This window comes from Sciurus vulgaris, assembly GCF_902686455.1.
Source record: "Sciurus vulgaris genome assembly, chromosome: 10".
In the NCBI taxonomy this organism is placed as follows: Eukaryota; Metazoa; Chordata; class Mammalia; order Rodentia; family Sciuridae; genus Sciurus; species Sciurus vulgaris.
Genome location: NC_136470.1, coordinates 43,080,927 through 43,108,517, shown reverse-complemented (window position 1 = coordinate 43,108,517; position 27,591 = coordinate 43,080,927). Strand labels below are relative to the sequence as shown.

General features: G+C 34.3%; 2 protein-coding genes and 2 pseudogenes across 4 annotated transcripts in view; all 4 read left to right on the top strand.

Moving 5' to 3' along the window:
• LOC306670882 (heterogeneous nuclear ribonucleoprotein K-like) overlaps positions 1-27,591 on the top strand; it is a 378,869-nt pseudogene that overhangs the window by 13,847 nt on the left and 337,431 nt on the right. The gene's annotated exons all lie outside the window — the stretch shown is intronic.
• Positions 1-27,591, top strand: part of PROS1 (protein S) — an 81,503-nt gene that overhangs the window by 47,407 nt on the left and 6,505 nt on the right. Inside the window, exons 5-13 of the mRNA XM_079155921.1 lie at positions 714-836; positions 935-1,066; positions 4,093-4,218; positions 8,622-8,743; positions 10,483-10,598; positions 13,752-13,941; positions 21,019-21,186; positions 21,717-21,885; positions 25,655-25,803. Coding sequence (XP_079012047.1) covers positions 714-836; positions 935-1,066; positions 4,093-4,218; positions 8,622-8,743; positions 10,483-10,598; positions 13,752-13,941; positions 21,019-21,186; positions 21,717-21,885; positions 25,655-25,803 — 1,295 coding nt within the window. The remainder of the gene's footprint in view (positions 1-713; positions 837-934; positions 1,067-4,092; positions 4,219-8,621; positions 8,744-10,482; positions 10,599-13,751; positions 13,942-21,018; positions 21,187-21,716; positions 21,886-25,654; positions 25,804-27,591) is intronic.
• LOC306670880 (nucleolin-like) lies at positions 4,230-7,469 on the top strand (annotated as a pseudogene). Its single transcript has one exon. The product of its transcript is annotated as a nucleolin-like (transcript).
• On the top strand, positions 14,655-17,027 carry LOC306670881 (nuclear receptor coactivator 4-like). Its single transcript, XM_079155922.1, has one exon. It carries the CDS (start codon positions 14,738-14,740, stop codon positions 16,610-16,612), a length of 1,875 nt encoding a protein of 624 aa, XP_079012048.1. The 5' UTR covers positions 14,655-14,737; the 3' UTR covers positions 16,613-17,027.

Below are 27,591 nucleotides of genomic sequence, written 5' to 3'. Positions count from 1 at the left end.
CATTGGGATTTTAATTGGAATTGCTTTAAATCTGTATAGAGTCTTTGGAAGTATGGCCATTTTGATAATATTAATTCTGCCTATTCAAGAACATGGGAGATCTTTCCATCTTCTAAGGTATTCTTCAATTTCTTTCTTTAATGTTCTGTAGTTTTCATTGTAGAGATCTTTTACTTCTTTGGTTAGATTGATTCACAAGTATTTTATTTTTTTTTTGAGGCTATTGTGAATGGAGTTATTTTCCTCTTTTCCCTTTCAGATGTTTTATCGCTTATGAATAAAATTGCTTTAGATTTATGAATGTTGATTTTATATCCTGCTATTTTGCTGAATTCATTTATTAGGTCTAGAAGTTTTCTGGTGGAGTTTTTTTTTGGATCCTCTAAATATAGAATCATGTCATCAGCAAATAGTGACAGCTTGAGTTCTTTTCCTATTCGTATCCCTTTAATTTCTTTGGTCTATATGTTTTTAAAAGTATCTACATTATAGTTATAAAATATTGTACATATTTGCAATATAATAGTGGTGTTCTTTCATAAAATGCTTATAAAGGTTTATGTAACGGACTCGCTTTTTATGAAAAGGCATTATTTGAATAAAGGAGTCATAGTTTTTGATTAGTTATAAGCTTCATACAAAAATTGTATTGAAAAGCAAATTATTTTACTGTGGCATGAAATAAAAATTAAATAGTTGTTTATTTCTTTCAGCTATTCCAGACCAGTGTAATCCTCTGCCATGCAATGAAGAAGGATATGAGAGCTGCAAAGATGGGCAAGCTTCATTCACTTGCATTTGTAAATCAGGCTGGCAAGGAGAGAGATGTGATTTTGGTATGTATAATTATCCCATCTGTCTCATCTGGATTGGACACATGAAAAGTTCTCTGCAGGTTATATTATTTGAAAAATAATTTATTTTCCCTTTGTAGATATAAATGAATGCAAAGATGCCTCAAATCTAAATGGAGGTTGCAGCCAGATTTGTGATAATACACCTGGAAGTTACCACTGTTCCTGTAGAAGTGGTTTTATAATGCTTTCAAATAAAAAAGACTGTAAAGGTAAGAACAAGAAAATAGAATAAAAAATTATTTACTGTGTGAGAACAACATTTAGCTAGAGGAATTTCCTCAGGAAATTCTTGGAAAAGACTCTCGTGTTTATAGTACATGTACACTTTTATCTGCCTTGAAGCCTGGTGATGCTATGGGATTATCATTTAGTTTACAATACTAACAACAAGAATATTTCTGTTTTCTCATGTGTGTGTGCTCATGTATGTATATTTTTAAAATAATTTTATTACAAATCAAAACAGAAAACAAATTTCATTATAAAGTGAGGTTTCCAGGCAGATTTTTGCATGCTTCAGACATTGCAAAACATACTTTGTATCTTTGTTTTCAAATATTACCTAATATTATTTCCTTTATTTCAACAGCATAAAGACTATAAAAAGACTTCCATGATAATCCTTTAATAACCTGTTCTGTTGAATTTTATCATTCCTTTTTCAAATATCTACAATATAAACCAATATAACTCTAAATACTTCCAAAATAAACCCTTTATTTTGTACCTCATTTCCTGTTTGTAGTTTTGAAAATGATGAAGATCTGGTTTTCTTTCTCTTTTTGTACATAAGAGTATATCATTGGTCATAAATCTTTTTTTGTTCTTCAGACTTACATGATCACTGTCAGTTTAGTTTAATACAAGGCATTTTTACTAGTTTATTTCTTTTATTTTTCTTTGTTTCTTCCTGTTCCCCAAATCTTGACTTTTTTCTTTTGTTATACCTTGCCTTCCATTGAACTGCTCTAACAAATCTTCCGTTTATTTGTGCCAAGTATATGGATAAGTAAAATCAAAATTTCCGAGCCTGGAGTCAGATTTTGTCTTTGGGAACTGGAAACACTTAACACAGGCTTTCCTTCCTCTTCCTATGCTTTCTCTTTATTCTCCTTCTTCTCCCCACCCCACCTCCTTTTTCTTAGATTAAAAAGTTAAAATGTAAAGTTTTCTTGATCAACCCCCTATTCATATTAGCTTTGGTAAATCCCTACATGGGATTCATGTTCAAGGAATGATCTGCCCATCACTGCATCATAGTGTTTAGTATTATCCAATTTACTAAATTATTATTTAAAGTGTAGTTAAGTTACTCTGAAGTGAACTGCATTTACTAAAAATTTCTTCTAGACCATTATCCAATTTGTGAACATATATCTTTCTTATCTGCCCAGATGAGAAAGGTAGGTAAGAAAATTGGTATTTAGAATAATGGTCTCATTAGAAAACCATCATTATTCTGAAAGCCATGCTCATCGTATAAACAGTATTCAGTCCTATTTCTACCTGTAAATACCTGAATAGTCCTCCTAAATAATTTGTGACTTTTTAAAATTAAAATGTAATTAATCCTTATCCATTGAGTTAACACACACACACACACAAACACACACATACTTAAAAAACCTCCTTTAAAAAATGAGAATGTCCCTGATGACTAGAACATATGTTCTTATATTTTTTGTTTACATAGTCCTTATCCCATGATATTTTCATAATAGAGTACTAAGCTTTTAGAAAAATATGTATAAAATTATTTCAGTGGAACATTTGCCAAGATGTAAAAATGCTTGGGATCAAGTTGCCAGTAATTGCCTAAATATGAAAGAATAAAACTTTTCAACAGGCATTAGATGTCAGTGTAGAGTCATAAAAGCTCTGTGTTGTAACCTAAATTCAGACGATCTATGTATTTTCCTTCACTATGTCTCAAACAAAATAATTTTAGTTCTTTTAATGATATGAACTTTATAATTCTTCTTTAGAACTTTATTTAAAGTAATTAAAGTTTCACATTAACTTGTAAGAAATAATATAGAGATCACAGATACTCTTTACCCAATTTCTGTCATTGGTAACATCTTTAAATACTATAATACTGTGTTACACTCAGAATATTGACATTGATATAGTCAAACATAGAACAATTCCCTTACCACACAGTATTGATTCCATTATTTTTATGCAAGTTATTTTAAATAAAGTCTGAAGTTTTGGTTGTTCTTCTGGGGAAAATAATTCTGGACAATTTTTTAGAATATAAAATACTTTTTCAATTTTGAATTTGTCTTTCTCCAATAAGTATAGGTGAGAAAATTTCACTAATATTTACATCTCCTTCAGACTTTCTGTCACTTGTTTTCCTCCTAAGTGATTATCTAGTAATTAGTTACAATCCATATTTTATCTCCTACTTTACCATGTAATGTAAGAAATGCATCTGAAGTTTTTGGAATATTAATTTGGCACTAAAATTTATATTAGATTAATAGCAGCTTAATAAATACTTTGAGACCTTACTCTATCCCATGTTAAATGTGATTCATTGTTGAATACTTTAGGCAACAGTAATAGTGAACAGATTAGATGTCTGTTTCCAAAGAAACAAGCTAAAATAAATGAGCATTCTCACTTTTTATATTTGTAATAGTAAGAAATGAAGTTACTTTTAAGACCATGTCTCAGAAACTTGTATTTGGACATATGCTTGAAAACTCTTCAGAATATACTTGACTCTCTTCTATTTATTTTCTTTTGTACTGGAGAATGAACTCAGGGCCACTAGCCACATCGCTCACCCTATTTTGTTTAGAGACAGGGTCTCACTGAGTTGCTTAGAGCCTCGCTTTTGCTGAGGCTGGCTCTGAACTTATGATTCTCCTGTCTCAGGCTCCCAAGCCCTGGGATTGCAGGCATGTGCCACCATACCCAACTCTTTTATTTATTTTCATACCTTAACCTGGAAGATAAGAAAATGACTAAAACCCTCCTTTTCTTTTGTGTAATGATAAAGGAAAATGTCAAATGTCAATTAAATTCCTTGCAAATTTATATAAAGAAATCATATTTAGTGAGCTAAAATGTGATGATTGATTTAATATTTTCTTGTTCACAAGTTAGTGTGTTATCTCATTATATAAATTAGACCCATAAAACCCAAATTGAGAGTTCTTTTTCAACATATTCTGGTATTGAAAAATGTTTTTCATTTTCAATTTATCGTTTTCATTTGTAGATATAGATGAATGCGCCTTGAAGCCAAGTGTTTGTGGCACAGCTGTGTGCAAGAACTTCCCAGGAGACTTTGAATGTGAATGCCCTGAAGGTTACAGATACAATCCCAAATCAGGGTCTTGTGAAGGTAAAGTGGTGGTGGTGTCATTGCGGATGGTAGACAGGGTGTACTTGAATCCAGAGCTGATATTTGAAAGCACTGGTTTTATTTGACAGCAGTACTCATATTTTTCAATCTTTAATTTAGTTTGGTAAATTTGGTGATCATTGATTTTCTTCCAAGGGTAAAACTATCTAAGATGCAGGGTGTTTAGTTTTAGTGTGATGCACTCTAGTTGGCTCTTAAAGCTACATACATATGAATTGGAGACTTCCTTGTACATAAAAGCAAGATAAACAGATTCTAACATCACTTAAATAGCATTCGAAGATAAAGAAGATTTCAACCTGAAAGCAAAAACACTTGTATACAAAAGAAGGCAGGAGTTTAAACCATGGGAATTAAACAGTGGCACTGGTTAAAAATCTTAGGTTTTATTCCAAGCTTTCAGGCATATGTAAGTCACTAATTCTAAGTGGAAAATGATGCAGTTCTGTTATCATACATAAATGATACCCAAGCTCTAGAAAGTTGAGAAATAGCTTTTCGCCTCAGTCTTTCACGGTAGCCGGCAGTCAGGTGGACGTGTTCTGCCATCTTCAGTACCCGAGGGCCGCCATTGATGTCACGTCAGTTCCTCTATGTCTATCTGTACCACTCGCCTGCCACACACTCTGCTGTCCTAACCTGCCATCATGGTGAAGCTAGCAAAGGCTGGTAAAAATCAAGGTTGACTCCAAGAAAATGGCTCCTCCACTAAAGGAGGTAGAAGAAGATAATGAAGATGAGGAAATGTCAGAAGATGAAGAAGATGACAGCAGTGGAGAAGAGGTTGTCATCCCTCAGAAAAAAGGCAAGAAGGCTCCCACAACTCCAGCAAAGAAGGTGCTGGTTTCCCCAACAAAAAAAGAGGCAATCGCCACACCTGCCAAGAAAGCAGCTGTCACTGCAGGCAAAAAGGCAGCAGCCACACCAGCCAAGAAGATAATTACACCAGCCAAAGCAGTTACAATACCTGGCAGAAAGAGAGCCACTCTGGGCAAAGCATTGGTAGCAGCCCCTGGTAAGAAGGGAGCTGTTACCCCAGCCAAGCGGGCAAAAAAATGGCAAGAAGCCAAGAAGGAAGACAGCAATGAGGAGGAGGAGGAGAATGAGGATGAATTTGAACCAGGAGTGATGAAAGCAGCAGCTGCTGCCCCTGCCTCAGAGGATGAGAATGATGACGAGGAAGATGATGAGGAAGATGATGAGGAAGAGGAAGATGACTCTGAAGAAGAAGCGATGGAGATCACACCAGCCAAAGGAAAGAAAGCTGCTGCAAAAGCTGTACCAATCAAAGCCAAGAGTGCGACTAAGGAGGATGAAGAGGGGGAGGATGAAGATAAGGAGGATGAAAAGGAGGAGGAGGAAGAAGAAAAGCCTGTCAAAGAAGCATCTGGAAAATGAAAGAAGGAAATGACCAAACAGAAGGCAGCCCCTGGAGCCAAGAAACAGAAAGTGGAAGGCACAGAACCAACTACATCATCTAATCTCTTCATTGGCAACCTGAATTCTAACAAATCTGCTCCTGAACTAAAAATTGGTATCAGTGAACTTTTTGCAAAAAAATGATCTGGCTGCTGTGGATGTCAGAATTAGGACAAATAAGAAGTTTGGCTATGGATTTTGAATCTGCTGAAGATTTAAATCTTGAAATTCACTGGTTTAAAACGTTTTGGTGATGAAATTAAACTAGAGAAACCAAAAGGAAAAGATCATAAGAAAGTTTGAGATGCAAGAACACTTTTGGCCCAAAATCTCACTGTTACAAAGTCACTCAGGATGAATTAAAAGAAGTGTTTGGAGATGCCTTGGAGATCAGATTAGTCAGCAAGGTTGGGAAGAGTAAAGGGATTGCTTATATTGAATTAAAGACAGAAGCTGATGCAGAGAAAACCTTTGAAGAAAAGCAGGGAACAGAGATCGATGGGCAATCTGTTTCCCTCTACTACACTGGAGAGAGAGGTCAAAATCAAGACTATAGAAGTGAAAAGAATAGCACTTGGACTGGTGAATCAAAAACTCTGGTTTTAAGCAACCTCTCTTACAATGCAACAGAAGAAACCCTTCAGGAAGTATTTGAGAAGGCAGCTTTTATCAAAGTACCCCAGAACCAAAATGGCAAATCTAAAGGGTATGCATTTATAGAGTTTGCTTCATTTGAAGATGCAAAATAAGCTTTAAATTCCTGTAATAAAAGGGAAATTGAGGGCAGAGCAATCAGGCTGGAGTTGCAAGGACCCAGGGGATCGCCTAACGCAAGAAGCCAGCCATCAAAAACTGTTTATCAAAGGTCTGTCTGAAGATACCACCAAAGAAACCTTAAAAGAATCATTGAATGGCTCTGTTCTTCAAAGGATAGTCACTGACCGGGAACCTGGATCCTCCAAAGGGTTCGGTTTTGTAGACTTCAACAGTGAGGAAGATGACAAAGCTGCCAAAGAGGCCATGGAAGATGGTGAAATTGATGGAAACAAAGTTACCTTGGACTGGGCCAAACCCAAAGGGGAAGGTGGATTTGGGGGTCCTGGTGGAGGAAGAGGAGGCTTTGGAGGCAGAGGTGGCAGCCGAGGAGGCAGAAGTGGATTCAGTGGCAGAGGCCGCAGAGGCTTTGGAGGGCTAGGAGGCTTCTGAGGAGGTAGAGGTGGAGGAGGAGACCACAAGTCACAAGGAAAGAAGATGAGTTTGAATAGTTTCTTCTGTCCCTGTCGTTCCCTCTTCCATTTGAAAGAAAGGACTCTGTTACCTGTTCAGTGACAGAGCCTTCTGAGGACATTCCAAAACAGTATACGGTCTTGTGACCGTATACTACTTGGAAATCCATATAGATGACATTTCAAAGGAAATATTTTGACTGGATATTCATATAAACTTTTTAAAGAGATGAGTGATAGAGCTAACCCTTATCTGTAAGTTTTTAATTTATATCGTTTCATCCCATGTACAAAACTTTTTTTTTTTTTTTTTTTCCTACGAATAGTTCTTTGTTTTGTTTGCGCTGGCGGGGTATAAAGGAAAGCAGAATGTTTTGTGAGTTTTGCTTCAGTGACTTTAGGACAAATTAAAAGGCCTAAACTCTGAAGAAAAAAAAAAAGCTGGGAAATATTGATCAGTAACATCACTGCCTGTAGATTTCAGCTAGCCCCTGCAAGTTGCTTCTTCTTCCTTTATCTGTACAAGTCTTGCCATGTGTGTTTCAGATAGCTTAAATATATTAGAAGTGTTTTGTGTTGTTTTTTTTTTTTTAATCATGAGGAGCAAATAATTTTACACCTTCTTTCAAATATTTTAAAATTTCAAGATGAACTTAATACTATGGCTTAACCTGATCAAATCAAAAATATTTTTTCAATTGTGTAGTGTATATTTTAAAAATTTTTATTTATTTTTATTTTTACAGACTGCATTTTGATTCATTGTATACAAATGGGATACAACGTTTCATTTCTATGGTTGTACACAGTGTAGATACACACCATTCATGCATACATGTACATAGGGTAATGATGTTTGTCTCATTCCACTATACTTTTTTAAAAAGAAAGATTTGTAGATAACTATTCATATATGTAAAGTTAATCATATAATATAACTCCAGGGAGCACTAACTTTGTGGATCCACATTAAAGTCTTTTTTGAGAACTTAAATGATATTTGGGAATTTTCAAAGATCACAAGAGCGCACCCAGTGAAAATGTTAACCTTGAAATGAACTTTAGCTTAAGCATATTATTACAGATTTTCAAGGATTATTTTTTCCAAAATGTTGAGTGAGGTTAGGGACAAGACAGAAGATTGCACAATATATGAGGTAATATCATAGAGATGTTTAAAAAAAAAAAGATAAGAAGTAATAAAGGTATGTGCTTAAATGTATTGCTCCCATTAATTATTATATTTTAACAAGTCGAGTGTTCTTAATATTGTCATTTAATCCCCATTGCTTTAACATGCAGTTAGTTAAAAGGCCTTTTTCCTTTTTCCCCCTTCCCTCTTCTGTCTTTCTTTCCCTGTCTTCACCTCCACTTCCCTTTATCTTCACATTTCTTCTCTTTTCTTTCCTTTTCTCAAAAGCATTTTCAAGAGCATTCACATAATCAGAAAAGACAGTTAAGACCCTCAAACATTTTTTTCTTCAAATTCAAAATAAGGATATCGGTGTAATTGTAACACCATTATTAGTTACTAATTAATAGATTTGTTGTTTCAAGTATATAAATAAACCTTACACTTATAACTCATTTAAATTTCCAGATCCAGTGTTTTAAGATTTGCTGTCATAGGAATTTCTTTCCCAAAAGATCTATTGTCATTGCTTATCTCATACTAAAATCTGCCTGTTGGATTGGTCATTTAGGAAATAGTGAGGTTTTTGTTCTTTTTTACCCCAGATATAGATGAATGCTCTGAGAACATGTGTGCTCAACTTTGTGTCAATTACCCTGGGAGCTACTCTTGTTATTGTGATGGGAAGAAAGGATTCAAACTTGCCCAAGATCAGAAGAGTTGTGAGGTAAACACTTACAATGCTTAACTTCTTACTTTTTTTCTAAAATGAGAGCCAGGTACTTGTTTCCACATAACTGAGGTAAGTTAGAACAATACAGAAGTTCAATAATAATTGAAGGTCTAAGTAGGCTATAAGTCACCATCTGTTAACTCATTATGATCATGTAGGTCTTAAAAATTGGGGATAATTAGTGGCTGCATTTAAAAAAAACAGGGGCACTTAGGAGAACACAGAGTATGGCCTATTCCTTTACAAAAGGTAAACTATATGCATACTTAAGAAACTAAGAAAAGCTGAGATTAGTACTTCTCTTTATGAAGAAATATCTGACATAAAAATTTTAGTGAAAACATTTTCCAGGGTTTACCTGTCTGTATTCTACTTTGGCAAGTTTGATCATGGTTAAGGTGTGTTAGTACTTGTAAGAGTGCTCTTAAACTGTCAGGTAAGAATAGGATTTAGTGGGGTTTACGTATGCTAAATTTTAGAGGCTAATTTTGTTAATTTGTGTCTCTCAAACTTGCTTTTGGTCATTCAGATTTAATGCATAATTGACCCAGGAATTGAATGTTTCAGGTAGGTTTTAGTTTTTCCTTTATTGAAATAAACAGGTCGACCTCCAAAACTCTTGTTATTTTCTAAGTAAGGATTGTATGTTAGTGATCCTTTTACTCCTATCACCATTTTTTTTTTAACATACAAAGGTTTATATATACATATATATGTATATATATATATATATATATATATATACACAGAAAACTAATTCCTAAATATTCCTAAATAATGATTTAGTTGTGTATATACATATACCTCTTTATATGTTACCAAGACAAAAATTGTATGTCCAGAAAAGCATAACTTTCAACATCATGCTACTTACTCAGTGAAGAAAAATAAGGTAAGCTAGTCGACAAATGTAGTAACTTTGATATTATTTAATTAAAATGTCATGCTGAGTGAATGTCTTATTTTATAATTTAGTCCCTTATTATATCAGTATTTGCTTTAGTTACATTCACCGTCTGCCTTACAATACAGGAAATGAAATGTTATTTCTGGCCAATATTTAATAGAGTGCTATGTATGCAATTCCCCTCAAAATATCCTTATATGTGTCCAAGAACTTATCCTAAATAAATTTTTCATTTTAGCATTTGTTTCATTCTTTGAAAACGAGAACTTGGTAAAACATGTGATAACTTTAAATCACTTTCTTGTGATTTCTTAGGGACTAAGATGACACCTTACATTTATTCTCTCCAATATTCCCTTTACTGTCTAGGTAGCATATTCTTGCTCAAAAAGCATTTGCTTAATAAATGAGTGAGTGAATGAATGAGGTGCTGTTTTTTGGTACATTCATTGTTCCACCTATGTCCAACTCTAAATAAAAATAATCTCTAGATTTAATTCATGAAGGCATCATACCTAACAGTTAAAGAGGTATGTGTTGATACTTGAAGAAAAAGATTGTGTTTAGCCCTGAGATTTGCAAAGGAAGTATTAAAGACAGAAATCTAGGGTCATAAACATTGAATGATTCAAACTTTCCCAAGATCACATAGATTCTTGGAGGGTATATTGAAGAAAGTGAAAGATATTGCTTTATTATTACCAAAGGTATTCTTAATTTTAGTATATCACAGAGGACACACTAGGAACCTGAGAAAAGATTCACAGCCTGCACAAACTCTAAGCAAGAACTTATACATTTTGTTTGTTTGTTTCTTTTCTTCTAGGCAGTTCCAGTTTGTCTTCCCCTGAACCTTGACAAAAATTATGAATTACTTTACTTGGCAGAGCATTTTGCAGGGGTTGTCTTATATTTAAAATTTCGTTTGCCAGAAATCACCAGGTAAGAAACTAATGTCAGGGAGAATTTCTAGAGGTTAAGCAGATAAGGATAGAAGAAAGATAAACTGGAAAGGTCTGAAATGTATGGAATTATATTATCAGTGAAATAATTTAGGTGTGTTATCAATCAGACGATTTTGGGAGCCTAAAATTATTTTGCATCTTCATACATATAACTTTTACACTAGGACTCTTTTGAATTGTTTTCCAGTGCTTATTTTACTTTATCCCATCATTCTTCACTTTCTGGTGAATACATATTTACTAAGAACCTGGGAAATTTTATTTATTGTACTTGTGAAATTTTTGCTTTTCTCTATACATGTTATGAAAACTAGATAAAGAGAAAATACTCGAGTATCAGTATATTCAGCACTTTATTAAGGAAATTCTTTAAGATTGTGTATGTGATATTTTAAAGAATTAATTGCATAATTTTAATTGATTATTTAAATACTTTTATTCTTATAATTAGGCTAACTGTAGGGAGGAGTCATTTCTATTTTTGAGTTGTGATTCTACTTGGTGTCAGATTTTTACAGAGCCATATGTTATTGAAACTAGAAGAAAGAAATTGGAGTTTTGTTGAAATAATGGACAGGAAATATATTTGAAGACAATTATAGAGTCTAAAATTTAAAATGCCCTAATTAAATAAAAATGTTTAGAATTTAATTTATTAGTTATATGAATGTCTCTTCATTGGATAATTCAACTAACTCCATGGAATTATTATTAAAGAAAACTGGAAGTTATTCTCTGATTCACTTATGTAGTTGTTTTCCTTTAACTCATTTCCTCCAATATCTGGTTTTCCCAATGAACATCTCAGAATAAATAATGTCTTCTAATAAGGTAGATTAGATATAACCCTTCATTGCTATGAGAACGAGAGAGAAACTGCTAATTACAGTATAACTTTAGACACTTTGGGGCATATTCATTTCTCTTTGACAATTTACTATGTAGTATGATCCGTTACATTGGATCAGAACTGACCAAATAATTATTTTTCCAATATTGGTTTATTATTTTTTAGTTTATACTTTTTGAAGCCTAATGCATGTATAGAAATGTACATATATATTAAATGTATAGCTTGATGAATTTTTATCAAGTGCCACCTGTGTATCTAACACAAAGAACTGCTAGTGCTTTTTTAAAGCAAATTCTTTCACATCTGTTTTCTGTAGACAAATATTTGCCTTACCCAATGTTAGCAAATTTACTTTTTTTCATTCTACAGAACTTTTGAAACTGAATGAATTGCTCCCCAATGTAATGAATCAGTATGTTCATGATGTATTCCAGAAACAAAATAGTCAGAACACAACTCTTTGAAATACCATTTCAGTATGATTTTATAAAGAAAAGGAAATTATCTTCATAATAGGATCAACTTCTGGAAGATCCTGACCATACACAGATTTAGATTTTGACAAGATAATCCATGCTTCACATCAGTGAAATGCTCAGATCATTATGGAAAAGGATAGAAGTCCTTGTTTCAAGTAAAATGGTTCTTTTTAAATGTGAACTGATGTCAGTAAATTCCCACTCATTGTTATCCATCCTACATACTTTACTCCACGTTCTTCCTCTGTAACATACTTACTTGGAATTCTAAGGATGGAAAAGTTTATTCTGTCACTCTTGCATTGTTCCCTTTGAGGAAGATCTGTCCCCCATTACAAATGGTACCTCTATTATCATTACTATTACATGTTGGGGTAAGGATGTGGAATTCCTTGTTCATCCAGTAATTATCAAAAGTCCTGACTTTTAACTTAAAATACTTTTATTTTAACCTAGATAATTAATAGGTATGCAACTATTTTTCCTTCTCCATGTTTGCCTTTTAAAAATAATTTTGATTAGTTGGTCCCTTGGAAATTATTAATGCTGATTCCTGTTAAAGTGTTCCAAGGGCACTGAATCAACACATCAACACATGTTATTTTAAATATAGCATTCTTAGGATTTTCCTTCCTTATAATATCTGAACTATATCCACGTCCTAAGTCTTAACAGCAACAGGCATTGCCAAAGCTCAGAATCCTCATCACACGGTGGGACTTTATTTGGTAAGCTTTCCTTCCAGATGTTCTACTGCAGCTACTGCAGCAATTTATGCATTAGTTTTTTTCAGAATTTATGAGACCAAGCTAACACATACATTTTAAAGTGTTTTTGTTGTTATTTTGTTTTGTTTTCTGTAAAAGTTTCCTTTAATTATTACCAGATAATTAATTAAATTAATTAAGGGAGGACTCAGACTGATAGTTGCTTTCCCCATTGCGGCCAGGGCATTGCTCAACTCCTCTTGCTTCCTTTTGGCATGAATGTGAATCCCCACCTTTTTCTTGATGAGCTTACACCTCTGGGATCATCTCTCACAGGCACTTAGTGTGCTTGGTGAGGCACCCATGTGACTGTGCCTCGACTTGCTCACATTCTTGGCCACCGTGTTGTCCTTATCGAGGCCCATGGCCATGGGGTATGGAAGAACCATGACTGCTCTTCTTCAATGGCTGCTGTCTGAAGATTTTTTTTTTAAATTTTTCCATTTTACCACACATGAAGGCTTAATTATGTTTGCAGTCATCCAGATGCTATCTCGTAGAGCTCTGTGAGCGATTCTTTCCTGGCATTTATGAAATCATAGGGAAAATATGCCTTTGATACTTGACCAATCACAGAATTGTAACATCTTTTACTAATCACTTAGGGATACAGCAAGCATGCACTCGCACACACACCCCTTAACCTCAGATTGTATAGTGCATAAAAGACTCCAGAATAGATACAATATGCCTAATTTTTATACATGTGTATTCATTCCAACATTTGAAAGAGACCTTCAAAACATACACCAAAAAAAGATGAAAAATTACCAAAACATCTGTTCACTGAGACAAAACCTCCAAGAATAAGCAAGAAAATGTAATAACCAGATTTTAAACACACATGAAGCCAAAGACAGTATATGAACCATCTATTCCTGACTTTAAAAAAATTAATTCCAGGGAATGAAATAAATAGTTGAATCTTTCAGCATGTTACTGTTTGCCAATACAAGGAAAAATAAAAGTGATAATACTTTGAAACTTCCATATTTCCCACTATTAAGAATCTCTCTTTGTCCATCATTTAGATTTTCAGCTGAATTTGATTTCCGGACATATGATTCAGAAGGTGTGATACTGTTTGCAGAATCTCTCGATCACTCAGCTTGGCTCCTGATTGCACTTCGTGATGGAAAGATTGAAATTCAATTTAAGAATGAGCACACAACCAAAATCACAACTGGAGGCAATGTTATTAATAATGGTATATGGAATATGGTAGGTTTTCCAGATTTTCCACTTTGATGCAGTTTGTATAAAATCATAATTTATATTTATAGTGATAGCAAAACAAAATGTGTTGGATTATCTATTATATGAATTGTATTCTACATGCTGTACATCCCTGAAACAACCTAAGAAATGATACTTTCACTTAATATACTTTTTGGTTTCCTCTAACTAAAATTGTTTCAGTTACTTGTTTGAACTACCTGGTTTTTAGTCTTTTTAGTGGCTGTCATTGAGTGAACAGTGGTGTCTCTCTTGTTATCAGACATAATGGTTTATGCACAGACACCACTAATCAAAGATAGCTAACCTTAATTGCCATGGATATTTTTTAAAGTAAGAGAAATACACATAGTAACAAAAATCAAAAAGTTAATTCAACTTAAAAGCATAGACATATGTAATCAATTTGTTCAAACAGTATATACTAGTAGATACCAAGCAGAATGCTTAGAGATATCATTTTAATATAATCTCCAGAATAGCCTTTATTTTAATAATTGAGATCATCTTTTTAATGAACTGGATTTAAAAGGGACTTTCCCCAAAGAAAAGATTACTGCTTGTCCATAGTAGGGAGAAGTCTTTTCTGCAGTGTACTCATTGCAATTTTCAGCAGAGTACAGTTGAGAGAAGGGCCACTTCACCTTAGAACGTAGTGTCCAAAAGAGACTATGCCTATAAAAGCTCCTGAAGAACCAAGGTCTGTATCCGCTGGTGTCAGTCCATCCAGGGTCCCCTCGGTTCCTCTTGAGAAGCTCTTCGAACTGGAACAGTGAGCAGAATGAATACCTCCCAGGACCAGAGCAGCTGCTCCAGTAATAGAGAAGCCCTTTTGAGATGTAGTGATGCACGGAGGGACTTGGAGCTTGCTATTGGTGGAGTTCTTCGGGCTGAACAGCAAATTAAAGATAACTTGCGAGAGGTGAAAGCTCAGATTCACAGTTGCATAAGCCGTCACCTGGAATGCCTTCGGAGCCGTGAGGTATGGTTATATGAACAGGTAGATCTCATCTATCAACTTAAAGAGGAGACACTTCAGCAGCAGGCTCAGCAGCTCTACTGGTTACTGGGCCAGTTCAACTGTCTTATCCATCAACTGGAGTGTACCCAAAACAGAGATCTAGCCAATCAAGTCTCTGTGTGCCTGGAGAGATTGGGCAGTTTGACCTTGAAGCCTGAAGATTCGACTGTTCTGCTCTTTGAAGCAGACACAACTTCACTGCGCCAAACCATCACCACCTTTGGATCCCTCAAGACCATTCAAATTCCTGAGCACCTGATGGCTCATGCTAGTTCATCAAATATTGGGCCCTTCCTAGAGAAAAGAGGTTATATCCCAATGCCAGAGCAGAAGTCAACATCCAGCAGCACAACTGTACCTCTCAACGAATGGCTTCTTGGAAGCAAACCTACCAGTGGTCGTCATGCTCCTTACCTACCCAGTACCAACCTCCAGGACTGGCTGTCCCAAAAACAGACCTTAGAGAATAATCAGACTTCTGCAAGAGCCTGCAATTTCTTCAGTAATGTCTGGGGCAACCTAAAGGGCTTAGAAAACTGGCTCCTCAAGAGTCAGCAACAAGTTGTTTCTGGAAAACCAAGTTACCAAAAATTTAACAGCCGTTCTACCACTAGTTCTTTCTCCATTGAAGTTGAAAAGGTTGAAGATCTAGAGCTCCCTGATCAAATTGAGATGGGGTTGTCTGATTGGCTGGTCACTCCCCAGAAACCCTACAAGTTGGAGAAGCCTGAGGATGGCAGCCATGAAGCCAATGAGAAGTTTAAGGTCTTATTCCAGGTGTTCCAGGAGCCCTACAGTGTGAATGATTGGCTTGCCAGGCCTGACTCCTGTACCAACTGTTGGGGCAACCAGCCCAAAGGTGTGGAGATTGAAAACCTGGGCAGTCTAAAGTGCCTGAATGACCACTTGGAGGCCAAGAAACCACTGTCCACCCCCAACCTGATTACTGAGGATTGGCTTGTTCAGAATCATCAGGACCCATATAAAGTAGAAGATGTATGCAAAGCCAATGAACCGTGCACGAGCTTTGCAGAATGTGTGTGTGAGGAGAATTGTGAGAAGGAAGCTTTGTGTAGATGGCTTCTGAAGAAAGAAGGAAAGGATAAAAATGGGATGCCTACAGAACCCAAACCTGAGCCTGAGAAACATAAAGAGTCCCTGAATATGTGGCTTTGTCCTTCCAGAAATGAGGTAACAGAACAAGCTAAGGCACCAAAAGCAATGGCTCCTTCTAAAATTGCTGATTCCTTTCAAGTCATAAGGAACAGTTCCTTGTCAGGGTGGCTTGTCAGACCCTCATGCAAAGAAGGAAGTTCCAAGCAAGTTCCTAATACTGAAAGAGCTGGCAAACAAAAGCTTAAAAGCCCCATTACTTCTTCCTGGTGTCCCTTTAACACTGCTGACTGGGTCTTGCCAGGAAATAAAGTGGGAAACCTCAGCCAGCTATCCTCTGGAGAAGACAAGTGGCTACTTAGAAAGAAGGCCCAGGAAGTATTTCTTAACTCACCCCTTCAAGAGGAACATAAATCCCCCCCAGACCGTTATGGCCTCCCAGCAGTTTGCGATCTCTTTACCTGTATGCAGCTTAAAGTTGATAAAGAAAAGTGGTTATATCGAACTCCCCTACAGATGTGAAGGAATGGACTACTACAGTCAAGCAGCTTCTCTGCAAATTATCACACATCCATGAGTTGGGTGATTGCAGCTTGCCAAATCATCGTGTTCCTGGGTCTGACCAGTTAGCTTAATTTCTTTCCTAATTTTGAATTGGTAAAGAAAAATCAATTATGAGTTTCTCTGTAAAAGAAAGAGGCTGTTTGTTGATGCTGAGGTTATGCATTTCCTTCTTACAGAAGTATTCACTTAATTTGCCCCCACACTACAAACACAGCATCTCGGTGAACAGATTGTCACCAGTTTCTATGGTTCCTTAGATTGGGTTGTTAACTACAAGTACATAAACACAGTAGTTTTAAAAGTGAATATTTCTGTACTTAAAGTGTGTTGATGTATTCTGAAGCTAGTAAACTTCCCTAATGTTTTGATTGCCCTTTAAAAAAAAAAAAAAAAAAAAAAAAAAAAAAGCTCCTGAAAAGTCTGTGTTCAGCTAGGTGAGGTCACCACAAAATTATTTTATGCCTTTATTTACCCACTCAAGTGCTTCTACTAAGCATTTTTAAAGTGCTGAATTCCTGAGCTTCATGTGCCAAAACTGTAGCAAGAGATTTTCCTGGCTCTTGAGCCTAACATCTCACAGTGTAGTAGCTGATGCTGCTTTATAACTAACACAGTGTATGAAAGATATTACAGTAGAGGTAAGAGCAAAATCTCCAGTGGTCACAGAAGGGTTCATCTTTGGAAGCCATTTGTCCTTGGGCAGTTGTGGATTTTGGATTCCTAACTTGAAAAGAACATTAACTGCACAGGACCAGATGCAACTGTTTGAAAAATCATAAAATTCTCTGGCTTTTTCTAATGTTCTCATTAGTGCAGCTTTGCTACTATATCTTTCCTGCTACATCTATACCTTGAATATTTGATGAATACAGTTATTTCCTGAATGTGGTAAAGAACACATTTTACTGCCTAATGTCCCAAAATTACTACTTATAAAATCACTTTTACATCAAGAAAAGGCAAAAATAAACTTTTTATCCAAATAATAAATTGAAAATATCAATTGCTATAAGGAGAATTTAAGTAAATTTCCAAGTAGTCAGAGAAAATCTTTCTAGAGTGCTAATAAATGCAGTGCTGGCTATTCTTAATTCAGTATCTTAACAGTTTATGAATTTTTAGCTGATAATAAAACAAGATTGCTTTTCTCATTTTATATCACATTATAAAAATATTACTGCATTATATTTTTACTGGTTTATAATTTTGATGTGTCACTCAAATTATACTGTTTTAAAATAATTTACTTAGCACATGAATTATTTCAACTAAATAAACTAAGCAATTTATTGATTAAAGTGTTAATCTATAATCTGGACTATTTAGTTGATACCACTTGTTTCAATAATTTTAACTTATTTCAAAATTTAAAAAAAAATTTAAAAGTAAGAAATTCGATTTAAAATGTATAACCTAGAATTGTTTTGTAATTCAGAAAAATGACATAGACTTTGTGATTATGAAGTAATTACCTCATTTGTAACTCAGGGAAATTAATGTTGCTGTTTTGTAAATGATTATCTCTCATTTGGGTATCATCTTAATATCAATGCACAATCTATAATTGTATCATAATTCATTCAATCAAATATTTATTGAGCATTTTATCTGATAATACTTATTTTAGGAGGTATGAATACAATGGCAAATAAAGTGAAGTTACTGGTCACATAAAGCTTACATTCTGCTAGACATGGTGACACATACCTGTAATCCCAGCAACTCAGGCAACTGAGACAGGAGGATGGCTAGTTCAAAGCCAGTATCAGCAACTTAGTGAGGCCCAAAGCAACTTAGCAAGACCCTGTCTCAAAATAATATATCAAAAGGGCTGAGGATGTGGCTCAGTGGTTAAGTACCTCTGGGTTGAATTTCCAGTATCTACCTCCCCACCCCCCAAAAAGTTTGCATTCTAGTGGTGAAGTGCAATCAGAAAAATTTATGTCAGATAGTTATTAATGCCATGAGGAAAAAGAAAATCAAGGTGAGACAATAGACAGTGACATTGAATGTGCATATGGAATCAGTGAGTGTTTATATGGGATTAGGAGCAGCATCTCAGAAGAGATCAGATCTGAGCAGAGTCCTGAGGGCACAAGACATGAGAAATATGTGGAGGATTATAAAATGATTCTGTGCCATGTGAACAGCAAGTCCAGAGTCTCCTGGGAGACAGTGCGTTTGGTGTGTTTGAGGAACAGCATAAGATTAGTGTACATGTAGTGGAGAGAGGCTGGGGAATAGTTAGAAAATGAAGTCAGAAATGTGTTTTGAAATACAATTACCTGGGACCTGGGGGACCATGGTGAGGACTTGGAGTTTATGCTAAATGGAAAGGGCTTGGGTAGTTTTGAGCAGTGACATAATCTACATTTTAAAAGATAATTCTGATCAGATCCTGATGGCTTTATAGAAACTCGTCAGTGGAGCCTCAGGCTAACAGGGTATGGGGTTAGGAGACCATTGCAGGAAGTAACCCAGTGGAGAGGTTGCAGCTTTGGCTGGAGCACTGACAGTAGGGGTGGTAAGTGGTCAGCTTCAGGGTATATTTTTAAGGGTAAGCATTCAATTAAAATTTTGAATACCCAATATAAACAGGAGTTTTAAGGCCATGAAATTGTTCGTGTTGATCAGTGGTTCTAAACTTTCTCTCATTTAGAGTCTGAATACACATACAGTAATGACTCTTTACTATTCTATAAATAAACACATCAATAATGTAAGCTGCCTTCATGTATACCTAATAGAAACCAATATATTGCTGTATTATATAAGCAAATAAAGAGAATGCAATTTATAATAAAACAATATGTATTTCAGTATGTAACTATTCAAACACAACTAATAGTTTTCAAAGCTTGCTTCTATATATAGAATAGTGTGAAAGCTTCAAAGGAAGATTTTTGCTGGAATATTATGTTTACAACTCAAAAACTATAAGTGAGTAAATGGTGTTGCTATCAGTAATACTAATTTTCCAAAATGGTAAGAAACTTGATAAAGATCTAAACAAAACGGACATCACTATTGTTAGATGACAGGATTATTGCATTCTTTAAAAAAAATGAATGCTAACATGGTGCAACAAATATTTTGTGTTTAGTTTTGATTATAATGAACATTAGGATTCCCTACATGAATATTTAATGTGGATGTTCAAAGATTTACAGGATCCTGGGTATTTGGTTACTTGTTTTGCATTACTATTCTGTATATTGCATAGTACCTAAAATCTTTTATTGCCAGCATGTCTCTCTCCTACTTGTTGTGACAACTGTAAGTGCTTCCTGTCCCCCAAAATTTCCAAATGCTGTAGACTGGGTCCCATAGAATCTCATTTAAATTACTTGCATGGTTAGATGGAAGAAGTCTGGGGACTTAAGCCTGGGGCTTTATATTAGAAGTTGAGAGGAGGGGGATCCAGCCAGGGAGACAGAAGAAATGGCAAGAATGTAGGAGAAACAAAGGAAAATCAGGTCTTGAAGGCTAAGTCAAGAACTTCTTTGAAGTGGGGAAAAGTCATTAGAATAAAATGTTGCTGTTTGGACATATTAAGGATAGAGTATTGACCAATTTGAAGTCTGTAAATGTTACTAAATTAGTTTTACTTTTGAGGGTAGTATTTCTCTTCTTGTGGTGGTGTTTTAATATGCCTATTACTTGACTTCTGTTATTGATTAGCAACTGAAGAGTTTACATCCTGAATGTTAAACAGTTTTGCATGAGACAATTGTAGGACTGTTTCTTCAAATTGTCTTCCTGAGAGAATTTTTTATTGTTTACTATCACTTCCAACCATTTCTTAAAACTCAAACTACTTTCAAAATTATAAAATCTCATTTTAATTTTATGTATGTGCTGTCTTATGACTTTAGTCACCTCTGAATTTTGAAGAAAAAGTATGTTGTGTATATTGAACACAGTATTGGAAAAAATATTCTCTTAGTTTATATTAAGAAATTATTTACATTATTAATTCAATATATATACTATCCTAAAATTGCAAAATAACAACATTCAAAATTTTCCTAAAATATAGCAGCTCGCTTTTTAAAAAAAACTTAATTTTATTACATATTTGGTTTGAATGATATTTAACTGAATGTTTAAACTTAGTAATATTAATTTTTTTAACTTTAAAATAAGATGTACATTTAATTTTTGATCCAGTACTGTCACATTAAAACACATTTTTGACACATTTATTATGATTTGACTTTCCAAATGAGTTGGAACAAATTAATAAATACATCAAAATAATTATTTTAAATTTTTTTATTGTATTAGTAGGATTTTTCACGTTACTGTTCAAATGACATGTAGTGATGCTTGGCTGTTTAATAATTTTTTGTTTTTAACTGTAGGTGTCTGTCGAAGAATTAGAACACAGTATCAGTATTAAAATAGCTAAAGAAGCTGTGATGAATATAAATAAGCCAGGGTCCCTTTTTAAACCTACAAATGGATTTCGGGAAACCAAAATATACTTTGCAGGATTACCTCGGAAAGTGGAAAATTCGCTCATTAAACCGGTAATGATCCAAGCTTATATCATTTATCATGGATGAATTCCTTTTGTCTATAATAGGTTTGAAGATTTGTTTCCCCAAGAGTCAATAGAAGTTATTTTATTAAATATACCAAGTGTGACAACTTGGATTGAAAATTAAAAAATAATATTAGTGACCCTTGAAATTAAGGGAATAAGGAAATAAGAAAATGATTGGTGGGTTTCTGTATTGTTGTGTTTTTGTGCCCATTTAAGTCCCCAGAATCAATCATGGAGAAGTAAATTTTTTTAAATCCTCAAATATCAGTTCATTGTTAACATCATAATAGTCCATACTCAGCCATTGAAAAATAAAATATGTATTTGGTCCAAAGACTATCCATGTGACAGATATCTCAAAAAAAAATTTTAGATTAAATTCAAAACATTTAAAATACTTTGAAATATAAAGAAAAAGTTTTCTATCTAAATGAAATCTATACCTAGAACCAATATATTTTTGTCTGACTTAAGTTTAAAATGTACTCCTTGACCTATATTTTAATTTGTTAGATTAACCCTCGTCTAGATGGATGTATAAGAGGCTGGAATTTGATGAATCAAGGAGCTTTAGGAGTAAAGGAAATCATTCAAGAAAAACAAAATAAACATTGCCTTGTCACTGTGGAGAAGGGTTCCTACTATCCTGGTTCTGGAGTTGCTCAATTTAGCATAGACTATAGTAAGTGATTTTCCATTTTATTTCTCTTTTCTCATTGATAACTAAATTTATTCATTGTCAGCCATATTTCATTCAGTAAACATTCTTGAGTGCTTACTACATGTTAGGCATAGACTTATTAGTACTGTTACATACTTTAAAAATTTTCTGGAATATTTAAAAAATATAAAGGCAATTGAATATGCTTATGTTATGTAGAGTTTATTGCTACATAGCCTGATTCACTTTGGGTAGCTGTGATTGACCTATTTTAAAGTTCACAGATTTTTTTCAGTTTTTTTGAGTCTGTCAGTTAGTGCATCAAAGGGATTCATCTTCATTTCTATCATTTCCATCTGATAATTCCTTAAAATACTGAAATTGCCCATCTGTTCATACACATTGTCTAGATTGTCCACCCAAACTTTCAACACATTCATCGTAACTATTTTAAATTCCTTCTCTAATAGTTTCAACATCTGTGTCGTAGTTGAGACTGGCAGCTTGTGTCTCCTGACTGACTGTTGTGTCTCCTGATTGACTGTTGCATCTCCCGTGTCTTGGTGTATCCCATAGTTTTTTAGCTTAGATAAGGTGGGCATTTTACAGAGCATTGTAGAGACTGAGATAAACACCATGTGTATCTGGAAGTGAGCACCTCTTCTTTTTCTGGGCCCTTTATGGGGAGATTGAATCAGTTTTGCAGGAGTTGAGACAGTTTAGGTGAGTTAGTTCTCGAGGAATGGTTTATAATAAAAGAGGAATACTGGCCCCTCACTGTCTGGATTTGTTTTTCGTCATGAGATCTTGCCCTCTCTCACATACACTGACACCATTTGCCTTGAAACCCTCCCAAAGCTTGTGTTATCCTCTTTGGACTTTCAACTTCTAAAACTTTTGTGCCAAACACATTTCCCATCTTCAGGTATTTTTTTAATAGCAACAGAAAATGTGCTAATACACCTAACCTTCTGCAAAGGGTAGGGTCTGGGTTGCTAAAGATATTTTCATGACTGACCAGTTATTAAGTTTTTCTTAATAGCAGCTCAGTTTTAGATATTTGCTTTATGATATGTTTCAAGAGAGTGTCTCTCCATGGATTTGCTCACCACCAGCAGAATGTTCTTACTTGGTACTTGAAATTTGCTAATATGGTTGAAAGGGTCTGGAAATCAGTGGAGCATTCTCATAGTAATTTTTTCTTTGGTTCATTTTTCCCTAATCTGTAGGAACCATGGGTCCTTACATGTATTCTAATAACAACACTTTTTTTTTTTTTTTTTTTTTTTTGCCTTTTCTCCAGTGCTTTGAAGCTCTTCCTGTACAGAGGAAAAACAGAAAGATCTGGGTTGGGACTCTGTACCTTTCCCGAAATTAGCATTGTTCCCAAGGTTGTGCTAAGGGGAGGCTTTCTTTAGCGTTTTTCCCTGCCCCAATTTTTTTTTTTTTTTTTTTTTTTTTTTTTTTTTTTGAGTACCCAAGAAGGCCCATGGAAAAAGAGTCTGTGGATGGTGTATCAATTTCATTTGTGTCTGCAGTTCTTAGAACTTCCATTCTCTCAACCCATTCCATGCATGGACTTCAGTGATTTGCAACTTTTAAAATTATTCTTAACAAATTGTGTGGTATCTGGTGTCTTTCTGGGTAAGAATTAGTTCTTATCCTCTCTCTCCTTGGATGCATTTTTCTTTACATTTTGATTAGCTGGTTGCTCTGCAACTTCAACTTTTTCTTAGTTAAAGAAAAATTGTGATCGTGCAAATAATGTGGCTTTCGTTATTATTAAAGTGGGAGCAGTGCCCTATCGAGTTTTTGTAGCCTAAATGGAACATGATGACTTTCCAGACTGACTCATTTTTACCTGTACAAATTTACTCCTGTGAACATACATGAGAATACATCCTGGAACCTTTATATGATTAATTATGTAGAAGAGCATCTTAGATTATCATCATCAAAGGCCTTGCAAATATATACTTATTACAGGCTTGATTACGTTCTCTTCCAAAGATCTTATATTAATTAATACATTTACCAACATAAGGAGAAAGTTTTTGCTTGAAATCTATTTTCAGATTCATAATTCTAAAACTAAATTTTGTTATTTTTAAATATTGTTTTCCTAATTTCTACTGAAGGTGGATATCTCTCCATATGTTTATTATTGTTTGTACATTTTAATTTTTTGAGTGTATTTTTCTTTGTTAAGAGTTTATTAATACATCTACCATCACTTTTCACTATAAATTAAGTTAGGTAATATCTCTGCTTAAAACTTATAATCTAAATGTTTATTTTAACTTAAAAAATATTTACTAATTTTAAAAGAATATCCTACACCAATGATTTGTTTTCCTAACGTAAATTAATACAATGCTTTTAACTTTAATTCTGTTCTGCATGTACAAAATTTCATGTGCAAAATTTTCAAAAAATGTTTTAAATGGGTGGATGACTGAATATAGGAAAAAAAGAAACTAGTCCACAGTGATTTATTCAAAGAAAAAACATCTGAAAAGCAAATAAAAATAAGAGTTATGACATACCTGAAAAAATTTACTTTCATAAATAATTAGTTATGTCATGGATAATTGGAAACTACCTACTTTATAATTACTATTTAATCTTACATTATAACCTCTATATAGTTATATACTAATTTTATTTTGAATTTGTTACTATCCCATGCTACATTTACTTATGTTATGATAATTGTATCCTCTTCTGGATGGAAATTATAAGATTATAATGAAAAATTTAATGACATTGCATATGGCAAAATGGGAGAACATCTTGACAAAGGAAAATTATTTTTTCCACTCACATTCACCCCCTTCAAAGGGCTCAAAGTAATTTTTTTAGCAATTCAACTACAGTTCTTGATGTTAGTTAAGGTTGCTATTTCTGGAGATTAAGGCTGGGATGTCTTCTGTGAAATGCATCATTATGTGATTTTGTCATCATGTGAACATTGTAGAATGTATTTACATAAACTATGCTGGCTACTGTGTCTCCAGCTGATATGATTTTATGGGATCATCATTATATATGTGCCTGTTATTGACTGAACTGTCATTATGCACTCATGACTGCACTTTGGAAACATGTTAATTCAACAAATATTTATTGATATTCTACTAGGAAAACAAAGTAATGATAGAGACATGTACCTCCTGAAGCTTGCTCTTCACTCTGGTGGACATTTAGCCTGGTAATTAAGAAAAAAAAGGTGACGTGTTATAACAGGGGAATCAGAGAACAAGAGTTCCTCTTCTAATTTCAAAATTAACTTTTGACTTCACAGTATTTCTCTATCAAAACATGTACTCCCCCATGTGTGTGGAGAGTCATAATTATTCTTCCCACTGTCCAGAAGAAAGAATGATTAGTGATGATGGCAGCTAGACCCAACTTTTCTACCAGAAATATTCCAATATATTTGAAGAATTCCCTTTTATATGTGTACTTTAAAATATGACAACTCTGAGATTTGAACATTGGTGAATAAGCAGCAGAGAAGGAAAAGTTTTTAAAGAGTCAACGGGGAAAATTCATAAATGAACTTAACACCACAATCTGGATTCTCTTCCAGGACAAACAGTAGAATGGGGCTCCATTGATGTGTTTATCACCTGCTTTTAAAAAACTTTTATTTTGTCCATTTTAGATAGTTCATTGAGAAAGAAAATTAAGACCTATAGTATTACACAATCATCTTGAATATTAATGATTTTATAATAGTTTTTTTCTGGTGCACTTGATCTGACTTCTGTTTCATTGTGTTAAACAGATAACATAACCAATGCTGAGGATTGGCAAATGAATGTGACCTTAGATATCCGCCCATCCACAGGCACTGGTGTCATGCTTGCCTTGGTTTCTGGTAACACAGTGCCCTTTGCCTTGTCCTTAGTGGACTCCAGCTCTGAAAATTCTCAGGTAACTTTATTCTAAACCAGTATGAGCCTTGTTTTTGCCTGTGTGTGTTTTAAGTGGATATAATGGTATTTATGTTGTTCGGCTATTTTGAAGATTAAATGATATACGTATGTAAAAGGATTGGTACAATCACTTATTTATTTATTTATTTATTTTATTTATTTAATTTTTATTTACTTATTTATTTTTTTTTACAGTGCTGGGGATTGAACCCAGGGCCTTTGTGCTTGTAAGGCAAGCACTCTATCAACTGAGCTATATCCCCAGCCCACAATCACTTTTTTTTGGCTTATTTCCAAAATCTGAAATGAGAAGTAAGAGAAGGGGAGACTGAAAAACCTGTTGTGTCTACAGCTGAGATTAGCAGACTTATGGGCTGAGTAGAGCCATCACAGAGTATGTACAGACCCATCCTTACTCAGAATTCTTGAAGCATTGTGGAAATTAAATAGAAGTGAGTCTGATAACAGTCGACTCCCAGATATTCAATGTTTATTTATGATGGTTTCTTCTTTCTTGCACTCTTAATCTTTTCCCATGTGACTAAATTAGGAAAGAAGAGAGAAAACTAAAATGGGTCCTCTTGACTACTTGGCTGTCAATTCTCATTTGAAATTAGGAGGAAGAACAGGAAAGTCTTAGATACAAGAAAACATGAAAATTATCAGAAAATCTGTATTATTCAAGCTTCTACTAGAGGCTAATAGTTCTGTCAGTATGCCATACAAAGTGAATTCCAACAAGTTTCAGCAAGCATCTTATGTTATGATAAAACTGGTTTGGATGTTATTAGTGGCCTTTGAAAAAGACACAATTGAATGATGCTATAGCAATGAAAAAGGTGGTTCTGTTTGCAACATGAAAGATGATTTGGAGGGAGTTTCTGATGATTAAACCAAGCAAGCTAAAGCTCTCTTGCTGAGGTTTTTTTTTCTAATGTCCAGCCTACAAGGAACATTAGGATTTCTGTTTTTTATTTGCTTGTTTATTTGTTTTTGTAAACAAAATATAATTCCTATCTTTAACACTATATTCATGTAATGGAGGATGCTAGTGCATTGCCTTTTTTTATATTTATTTTATTCTGAATTGGTCTTCATGGCTCCTTCTTTTCATGTCAGATACCTTCTCAAGATTTATGTGCAATATTTCAGAAGAGAATTACACATACCATTAATGATTCTGGAGCATTATTGCTTTCTAAAAATATTAATTGGTACTTTATAATTATACACAGTAGTGGGATTCATTGTGCCACATTCATACTTGTACATAATTTTATCAATCTCATTTCCCAGTATTTTCCCTTTCCCTCCCCTTCTTCCTGTTCTCTTTGATGCACTTGTTCTATTCTGTGACCTCCCTTCTATTATTATCATTATTATTATTTCATTGAGTGCATTATAATTATATGTAATTATGTATATAATTATTATATATATTCATATAATTATGTGATACATTCATACATGGACATAGCCTAATTTGGTAGATTTTGATCCCCAGTACTTCCCCATGATCTCCTCTTCCCTCCCTCTGATCATCTTCCTCTTTTATTGCTCTTGTTTTTTCATCTGTGGTTCCCTTTTTCATTCCCCTTTTTTTTTTCTCGTTGTCCTGTCACTTGAGGAGTGTTATCTCAACTGACCATCTCTTTTAATGAATTTAAAGATATGGACATTTATAACACAGTAACGGATTTCCTCAAAGAACCCGTATTTGTGAAATCTAGACTTTTTACTTAAAATCGGTGTCTTTAATTCCTAAGGAAATAGTTCAGTCTTATCT